At 58.6% G+C, this 9061-nt stretch overlaps 2 protein-coding genes and 1 pseudogene across 5 annotated transcripts in view; 2 read left to right on the forward strand and 1 right to left on the reverse strand.

Moving 5' to 3' along the window:
* Positions 1-4552, forward strand: part of KDELR1 (KDEL endoplasmic reticulum protein retention receptor 1) — a 7957-nt gene extending 3405 nt beyond the window's left edge. For both annotated transcript variants that reach the window (XM_011378155.2, XM_023522138.1), the window contains exons 4-5: positions 1809-2061; positions 3364-4552. In XM_011378155.2, the coding sequence (XP_011376457.1) occupies positions 1809-2061; positions 3364-3398 (288 nt within the window). In that variant the 3' untranslated portion in view covers positions 3399-4552. The remainder of the gene's footprint in view (positions 1-1808; positions 2062-3363) is intronic.
* Positions 1366-1484, forward strand: LOC111730741 (annotated as a pseudogene).
* A 1262-nt stretch (positions 4553-5814) lies between the features above and the next one.
* The window catches only part of SYNGR4 (synaptogyrin 4), a 10022-nt gene continuing 6775 nt past the window's right edge, over positions 5815-9061 (reverse strand). For 2 of the 3 annotated variants that reach the window (XM_023522137.1, XM_023522136.1), the window contains exons 3-5: positions 8423-8660; positions 7167-7256; positions 5815-6939 (exon numbers count right to left, since the gene is read on the reverse strand). In XM_023522137.1, coding sequence (XP_023377905.1) covers positions 5999-6939; positions 7167-7256; positions 8423-8660 — 1269 coding nt within the window. In that variant the 3' untranslated portion in view covers positions 5815-5998. Of the gene's footprint in view, positions 6940-7166; positions 7307-8422; positions 8661-9061 lie in introns of all 3 variants that reach the window. The other variant, XM_011378156.2, reaches the window with a different exon arrangement.

The following is a 9061-nucleotide window of genomic DNA, read 5'->3' on the forward strand; positions in this document are numbered from 1 at the left end:
TGTGCCTCAACTTAATGGGTATCTTTCCCGAGAGCCCCCACTAACCTGACTTGCTAGGAGACTTGCTGGAGGATTCTGGGAGATTATGGGAGCAACTCTTGGAGTCAGCTGTCTGGGTAGGAATCTGTTTCGACCGCATTTTAGCTGTGCGACCTTGGGTCTTAGTCTCCTCATCTGTATAATGGGGCTAAGGATAGGACTTACCTCCTGGGGTGAAGGCAGTAGCCATTTAAAACCTGTGAGGTGCAAGGAGCAGTGCCCGGGACGTCGTAAATGCCACGTGAGTGTGTGTGGTTCTGAATATGCCCTGACGTTCCCCACTTCCTTCCCCAAACCAAAACAGCCGAGGGAGAGACGTATCGGCCACCTGGCCATGTTCTCTGAGGGAGGTGTCAATGGGTCTGCAGATCATGAGTCACCCCAGGTGGGACTTTCAGGTTGCTGAGGACTGAAAGGGGCTGACAGATGTCTGCAGTCCCTTCTCCCCGCTCCCGTGGTGCCCTGTCCTGCTCACTAGTGATGACTGTCACTGGTCCCTAAATGTTGGTCTGTGACAAGTATATGGGGAGATCGCTCCCATTCATTCATTCATTCATTCATTCAGGCATCAGATATGTGCCAAGCATCGTGCCAGGTGCTGGGGTCATGGGGTGAACAAGATGTAGGATCCTGGGACTCATGGCTCACGTTCTGGTGAGAGCTGCCAGGACGGAGACGAGACGGGGTGATGGGACATTCCTGGGGGGAGGACGGTCGGCGGAGGCCTCTCAGGAGCTGACCGAGGAGCTGGGGCTGGAAGGAGGCGGAAGAGGCAGAATGCGACACTCTGCGGGGAGAGCTGAGCGAACAGCAAGCGCAAAGGCCCCGGAGCGGTGGGAACCTGGAATGTTGGAGGACCAGATAGAAGACCTGGCTGCAGCCCAGAGAGCTGCGGGAGGGAACAGGGGATGAGGGTGGACCGAGATTAGATTTGGTTTTTATTTTGGTTGCGATAAGAAGTAGCCGCTGGAGGGTTTTAAGCCGGGGAGTGACGAAGTCTGGTTTATGTCTGTGAAGACGGCGCACTGAATGTCGCCTCCCCAGGGGCAGGAAAACTATGGGCAGGAAAACCGTCTCCATTTTAGAGACAAGCGCGGCTCGGAAGATCTAGGTCCCATAGAAGAGAAGTCTCCGAGCCCAGATTCCAGCCAGGTCCGCCTTTTGGGGGAAGCGTAATTGCTAAATGCTCATGAGCACCGACTCGGCCCTTGGTTCGAATCCGAGCTCTGCCCCTCACCAGCCGCATGGTCTTGGGCAAGTCTCTTTCCCTCTCCGGGCCTTGGTTTCCTCCTCTGTGGAATGGGGATGCTAATAATAGCACCTCCTGTCTACAGCCACGCCGCCCTGACCGTGCCTGATCCCGTCTGATCGCGGAAGCTAAGCAGGGTCGGGCCTGGTTAGTACTTGGATGGGAGACCACCTAGGAAGACCAGGTGCTGTAGGCGTAAAAAATAAAAAATAAAGGATTGTAAGCTGACAAGGTCCTTGCAATCTGTGACGTCAACCAAGGGTTGCCTCACCTCAAAAAGTTAAATAAGTAAAAATAATAATAGCACCTCCCCCAGGGGGTCGCTGTGAGGGTTAAGTTAGAATGTACATGCGGTGGGCAGAGCGAGTCTGGAACACAGGCGATGCCCAGCAGACGTCACTGTCTCGTTCTCTCTCCAAAGTCACCGTCTGCACCTGTCACTACAGTCTGCCTTCTCTCCCACCCTGTCCCCTCCCGCCTCGTCCTGCCCTCTGCCCCCTGCTCCCCGGGCTCCCCGCAGATCCTCTGGACCTTCTCCATCTACCTGGAGTCCGTGGCCATCCTGCCGCAGCTCTTCATGGTGAGCAAGACGGGCGAGGCGGAGACCATCACCAGCCACTACCTGTTCGCGCTGGGCGTCTACCGCACGCTCTATCTCTTCAACTGGATCTGGCGCTACCACTTCGAGGGCTTCTTCGACCTCATCGCCATCGTGGCCGGCCTAGTCCAGACGGTCCTCTACTGCGATTTCTTCTACCTCTACATCACCAAAGGTAGCCACACAAAGGGGGCTGGCCGGAAAGGGCCCCGCTCCCTCCCCAGCTCCCGCCCTCCGTCTCCCCGGCCCTGTCTCACTCAGGGGACAGAAGCTGCTTCTCCTAGATCCCAGGGTCCCAGGCTCACCGCCCCCCTAGGAGTTCAGCCCTCCAGCCTCGGCCTCCCTAGAGACCAAGAAGTCGCTCTCCTCGGCCCCAAGTCTCTGAGGGAAGAGAGCGAGGGGGCTGCCTTCCCGCAGAGCAGTCCTTCCTCCCTGGACCACACAGAGGCCAGGCGTCCCTCTCCCCAGCCCCCGGGTATTTGCAGGAGGAGACAGGACAAAGAGAAGGTCAGGGGTGGCTTCTGGCGTCTCCTCCCTTGGAATCTGTCCCTAAGCCCTCTCCTGCCTGTGGTTCTAGATCCATAGGGTTTCAGTCTCATACCCATAAAATTCTGGAATTCCCACCTCCCAGCCCCAGCAGCGCTCAGAAAAGGGGAGGCCTCCCCCGTGCCCCTTGGTCTTTGTCTTCACCCTCAGGGACTCAGGCCCACCCAGATTCATTCATTCATTCATTCATTCAACCAACCACACATTTACTGAGCACAGTCTACATCCCTAGTCAGGGCTGGGCTGGGCTCCCGTGACTACACTACAGCTAGAGAAAGGTGGACGAGGCCCTCCCTTCCCCGTGTCATTCTGGCGGGGAGGATGGCGAATGAACAAGTGAAGAGCGATGAGTGGGAGCAGTGAGGAGGGCTGTGGCAGAAGGAACCAGGGACGTGTCGGGGAGCAGCCGTGGATGGCAAGGGGGCTCCTTTATGTGGGGCGGGGAGTGTCCGAGGGGACCCCTTACAGGAGACGATGACTAAAGCAGGGGCCTGAGGCCTGAGAAGTCAGAGTCGGTCGGTGCGGAGGACAGAGGAGAGAGGGGGGCAGAGGCCTGGAAGCCGCCGAGGCCCCTCTAGACGAAGGGCAGGGGGCGAGTGGGCTCCCCCGGCCAGCCTCGCCAGACCCTCTGACCCCAGCTCTCTCCAGGATCCCAAGCGTCCAGCCCAAGAGTCCCTGGAGGGTGGGAGAGGGGCAGCCGGCACCGGGAGAAATGGGGTGTCCTCTCACCTCCTCGCTCAGCCCCTAGGATGCGACTAGGGTCCCCCCACCCCACCCCTCAGTAATTCAGGCCGATCTCCCCAGTTTGCAAGCCAGCGTCCTGAGGTTGACCTTCCTCGCATCACTGTCCAGGTCCCTGCTCTGGGTGTGGGGGGCTGTCTCCTCCTCTGGGGGCCCCGTGATGACGCCCGCCCCCTTTCTCTCCTCACAGTCCTGAAGGGGAAGAAGCTGAGTTTGCCAGCGTAGCCCTGGTCCTCGCCAGCCCTCTGCTCGGTGGCGGTGAGGGGCAGAGGAAGGCGACGAAAGACAAGGGCCTTCCTGTCCAGGGGTGACTTTTTTAAGAACCAACCTCTCCCCACTCCCCGTCCCCCTCCTGCGGGTTTCAGAGGGCGGTGGAGGATCCAAGACTTGGGGAGCTCAGGACCTGGGCTGTTTGTAGTTTTTTTGCTTTTTAGAGAAGAAAAAAAAAAAAATCTTTCCACTATTTAGTTTTTGATTCTGATGACTCTTTTCTCTTCTACTCTCTGGCCCCGATTTTTATAAACTGTTTTGAGGGTCCTGTATGGAAAGGTGGGGGTGCAGTGTTGGAGATCTTTTCTCTTCCCCGAGCCCCTCAGCTCCCTTCCAGATCCTACGGCCCAGCCCACTGTTTGCCAAACACTAAATTTGCTACACCCGCCTTCCGGCCTCGCTCCCCCGCCTGCTGCCATGAACACAGCGCCCCCCACCCCAAAACTTGTGTTTCGGTGAGAGGGAGGAGGGGAGGGAAGGCCTCTCCTGATTTTTCATGATAATTTTTTCCCAGAGTTTGGGGTTTTTTAGTCTTGTCCTCATTTGGGGGGCAATTTAAGCAGGGCGAAGGGCTGGGCATAGGAAGGGGGCTGGCCCGAGGGTGACCCTGACCCTGCCGCCATGTTTTTGTACAGAATTGATGGTCGATTCTTTGTTCTCTTGAAATAAATCGGAGAAAATGATGCCTCTCTTTTCGCTCCTCCTCGCCCTCTCTCTGGCGTTTGTGGGGTACCGCCCCAGCCCCTCTCTCTTGCTTTTGCTTTGTCCCGTTGACTGTCCGCAGGCGACTGAGGCCTGGGAGGAGCAGGAAGATGAGAAACTAGGTTCCCCGAGTCTCTGACCCGCACCCTGACTGTTCATGGCTCCACCGGGGAAGACACTTGGGAGGAAAAAAATCTCGAAGATTCTTCCTATCTTGGCACAGAACTTCCCTGACTATACCCCCGAATCTCAGGGTTGCAGACAACCTTCAGAGGTCACCAACGGGCAGCCCCCATCCCACCCTCGTCTGAGCTATTCTGTTTGCCAAAAAAAAAAAAAAAAGAATCAGTTGCCAGTCTTTAAAAACCAGAGTTTCGCACTGCTGTTTGAATTTCTGGCTTCTCTTGAAAAAAAAAAAATCCATCAGTCTGACAATGCCGAGTCCTTGTTTCTGGGTGGCAGCAGATGGCTGGGGCTGAATGGATGGGATGTGAGCTTTTCCATCACAGTCCCCACGCCTTGGCTGAGGGCTTGTCACCATTTATTATCGGGCTGACACGGTTGTTTTTTGTTTTTGTTTGGCGGAGTCAAAAGGAAAGAGATGTTTTCCTAGTCTCCTCTAGATTGACTTCACCCGGCCTGCTTCCTTCCTCTGAGTTACCTGCCTTGTCAGCTTTGGGGGTTTGGCCCCCGGCTTTCGTCAGACTCCCCAGATGTCCGCTGAGACCTTCCTTCACCCCCCAGTTCTCCCACAGGATGGCTCTAGAAACTTCCGAGGGCATGTAGCTGGCGTTTCCTGCGCATTTCGTAAGTGCCAGGCAGTGTGGGTTCCACGGAGAAGCCCACTGGGCCTCAGCTCCCCTGTGGGGGGGGGGCGCCCTGTGGGAGAGGAAACCGAGGCCCAGAGGGTGAGTGGCAGAAGTGGGGTGATGCTGGAGCCTGTGTCTTTAGTCACTGCTGTTTGTTTTTCTTTCTTTAAAGCCAAGGGACCTGTTTTGAGGAGCGGGGCGCAGAGGCTTGATAGGAAAATGTAGGAACGGGGCCGCTAGGCGGGCCGGGGTGGGGAGGTGGCACCTTTGGAATGTTTCGAATGCAGTCTGGGGAGCATCCATCTCAGTCTGCTCTGAGTTTCTAGTTTTCCAGCCAACACGGCTCGGGCCCAGAGAGATTAAGTGACACGTCCCGGCTAATCCAGCTGGCGACAGAGCCAGGACTAGGGCCGAGTCCTTCCATTTCCCACAGCGCGGTGCCGCCCACTGCACCGCGCCATCTCTCCCCTCACCCCCCGTGCCCACAGAGGCTGCGCCCTACTTATTCCGTCCCCCCAGAACTGAGCACGCGGCCTGCCACACAGGAAACCGCACAAAGGGACCACGGAACCCACATCCGACTCTCCGCAAACTGCTATCCCTTTGTCCAGTTTGTAAATGGACGCCGGCCACCGTGACCCTTGCGTGAGTGTGTTCCATTTGGCCTGCAAAACATTAAAAATATATATATATTTTTGTATGTGTTGCCAACTAATTCCACATAAGAAGGATGTCTAATGTTCTAGAAAAAAACGGAAGGTTCTCGAGTTGCACCGTCCAACACAGCCATCAGCTACGTGCGACATTAGCACTTGAAATGGGGCGAGTCCAAACCGAGATGTAAAATCCGCAAAGGGTTTCGAAAGCATGGTATGAGAGACTGGAAGCTACCTAATAATTTTTTATCCTGACGACATGCTGAAATGCGATATTTTGGATATGCTGGGTTAAATAAAATATATACAAATTCCACTTGTTTCGTTTCTTTTCTTAATGTGGCTACTGGACTATTTAAAATTCTCCCTCTGTGGCTCGCACTGTATTTCAATCGGACAGTGTGGCTCCAGGCTCCGGGGCCCGTGGTGCTGAGCGGTAGGTGACGCGTGATGGCCGCCCTGTCCCCACCACTCTCTTAATGGGTGCTACACCCGCGGGGGTTACCCTGCAGGCAGTCGTGCTTATGAGTCCCTGATGAGCTCCTGGGTTCTGGAATAAAACCCCTTCACCTTCCCCAAGACGGCCTTCCAAATATTCAAAGGCCCCCGGACCCCAGCCACGGACTCGCCACCCCGTTCCTTCAGGGACGCCCCGCACAGCTCCGTTTTGAGTTGTGAGCCTTGTCACCGAGATGAGTGAAAGGCCTTGGGTTTCGGCGTCAGCTCGGGGGCCGGTCCCAGGGTCGGTGGCCCTGGTTCTTAGCATTTCCTTTCCCTGAACTTGAGCTTCCTCGTCTGTCCAGTGGGGTGCCTCGTACACCCCTCCATGGCTGGTGTGAGGAGCGAGCAAAGGCCTCGATGTGTCCCAGACCCGAAAGATGTGTTCCCTTCCTGTCACCACGATGCTGCCGCTATCACGCTGGTTCCCGGATGGAGAGTCTGGGACCTGGTACGGACCACCCGCAGAGACCCCTGGGGTGACCTCATAGGACTTCTCCCCGCCCTGGGCCACCCGAGGCCGCGGAGAGGAGCGGACAGGACCGGGACAGAGGGCAGTTTTCAGAAACCCTTCTTTACTGAGGCGGAGGAGGGTGTCTAGTTGTCGGGCATCATGGCGAGGCGGGGGACCTTCGGAGTGGTCAGATAGGGGGACAGGGCAGAGCTGGCGTAACTCAGGCTGTTGGGGCCGGCGGCGGGCATGTTGATGGGGCTGGCGGCGGAAGGCGGGGAGAGGGTTGTGAGCACCACGCCACCCTCGTCCAGGGAGCGCTTGTAGGGGACCGGAGCATCGGTCCGCAGGTCCTGGAGGGCCAGGTAGGCCTGGAATATCTGTGGGCAGAGAAGCGCGAGCTGGAGGCCGGCGCGGGCCGGAGAGGGCGGAGAGGGACCCCTCACCGGACAAGGACACCCGCACGATGCCCAGTGCTGGCGCCCGCTTTCCGACTTGCCTGGGAGCCTCAGAAGGGGTCCGCGGGGGCCCAGAGAGCCGGTGAGGGAGAAGGTGCTCTAGCCCGCCCACCCCGCCCTGCAGCTGGCCCCGAGGGGCTCGTCCTCACCCAGATGAAGACGGAGAAGAAAGAGAAGGTGATGGCGGCCTTGGCGCTGCTGCTCCCCAGGAGGAACTGTTTGGGTGACGAATGCTGCCACTGGTTGGTCAGGAAGCAGAAACCCACGAACCAGATGCCGGCCCAGAGGACTGCGGGGCGCAGGAGAGAAGGGGGGCGGAGAGCTGGCTCAGGAAGGGCCGCCGTGAGCGCAGGGGGCCAGGCTGGGTCTGCAGCGGCCTCTCCCCGCTCCCCGCGCTGGAGTGGAGCCTCTGGTCACACGCGGCTACTTACATTTCAATCAATGAAAATTGAATTAAAAAAAAAAAACAAAACAAAACGCAGCCCCTGGTCACACCGGCCAGACTTCGAGTGCTCAGTGGCCACATGTGGCCTGTGGTGCCCACACTGGGGAGCGTGGGCACCGGACGTCCCTACCCTCCCAGAAAGTTCTCTTGGACAGTGCTGGACTCCACGGCCTTTGAAGGACCCCTCAGCCCTGGGATGGGGGTGTGGGGGGGGAGACTAGATGGAGAGGGAGGAGCCCTGGGCCTGAGGAAATGAAGTGTGCATTTATTTAGCGCTTACTGAGTGCTGTGCTCTATGTAGGGTGCTTGGCTAGTGGAGAGGGAGGTGGGACTTTGCTCTGAGCCTAGAATCGGCAGCAGCTGTACGCCAAGGACATGAGCTTCTTAGAGCCCTCTCCCTTCTCTGTGGGTGGGCGCATGTGCAGGACTTACCTCCTGGGTGGTTCTGAGGGGGAAACGACACGGGGGAGGTGCCCAGGAAAGGTCCACATCACCATGGGCGTCCCCTCCTCAGAAGGACCTTGCAAGGTGGGCTTTTCCTCCCAGCTCCCAGTGAAGCTGGGGGGCGGGGAGCCCCTCCAGGGCGCACAGGGCGAGGAGGCACCTGAGCTGAGATTTGGAGCCCAGGTCTGTCTGGCTGGGGGCCCCGAACTCCACCTCCTGCCACCCCGAGGCTTTGCAACAAGTGTGCCGTGAAGGAGGGAGGTGAATGGGAGGAAAAGGCCGGCCAGAAGGGAAGCTTCTGGAATTGGTCTGGTGCTTAGAAGAGGTCAACCTTACAGGAGTCTGAAGGAAGAGTTATAATTCCCCGGGGAGGAAATTGCAAGTGTAGACGCTTTGGGTCACCGGTGGGGGACAGTCAGAGGCTGGCTGGGGGCCAATGGCGGAGTCCTGGGGCCCGGGAGCCAGGCAGCGCGGGGAGCCGGGCAGGGCAGCTCGGCCGGGTGGGCCGGGGCTCACCGGCCAGGATGAAGTCCAGCAGCTGGAAGGCCGTCTTGAAGCGGGTGCTGGCGATGCGGCCCTCGTGGGCGTCCAGGGCTAGGAAGCCCAAAGAGCTGAGGAAGGCGAGGAGGCCGGCGCCCACGGCGAAGCTGCAGGCCACGTTGTTGCCGTTGAGGACGCAGTGGAGCTTTGAAGAGTCCGTCTTGTTCTGGAAGCCGTCGGTCAGCACAGACGAGAAGACGATCAGCGAGAAGACCTGTGGGTGTGGGAGGGATGCCTGGGGCCCGGAGCAGAGCTCGGCGTCTCCCCGAACCCACGCGCCCTGTCGGGTTCCCGACCTGTGGGTGGAGCCCGGCCACGCACCCACGGGGTGGCTCTGGCCCCTCCCTCCCTGTCAGGTCCTCAGAGCCTCCCAGCCCGGCCCTCCCGTTGCCCCTCACCCATCTTCCCCACCCTAGCTCCGGCCTCCTCTCCTCCCTGGGCCTTCACCCCGGCCTCCTCCCTAGCCTCCCTGCCTCCAGTCTCAGCCTCTCAGCCCATCCTCACCCTGCCCTCCGCTGCTCACAGCCATCCTTGACTCCCTGGTGGCCCCAGGACAAAGGCCCAGCCCCTTGGCCTGGCCTTCGAGGCCCTGCATGGTCTGTGCTCTCCCCAGTC

The sequence above is a fragment of the Pteropus vampyrus genome, unplaced genomic scaffold (assembly GCF_000151845.1).
Source record: "Pteropus vampyrus isolate Shadow unplaced genomic scaffold, Pvam_2.0 Scaffold333, whole genome shotgun sequence".
Taxonomy (NCBI): Eukaryota; Metazoa; Chordata; class Mammalia; order Chiroptera; family Pteropodidae; genus Pteropus; species Pteropus vampyrus.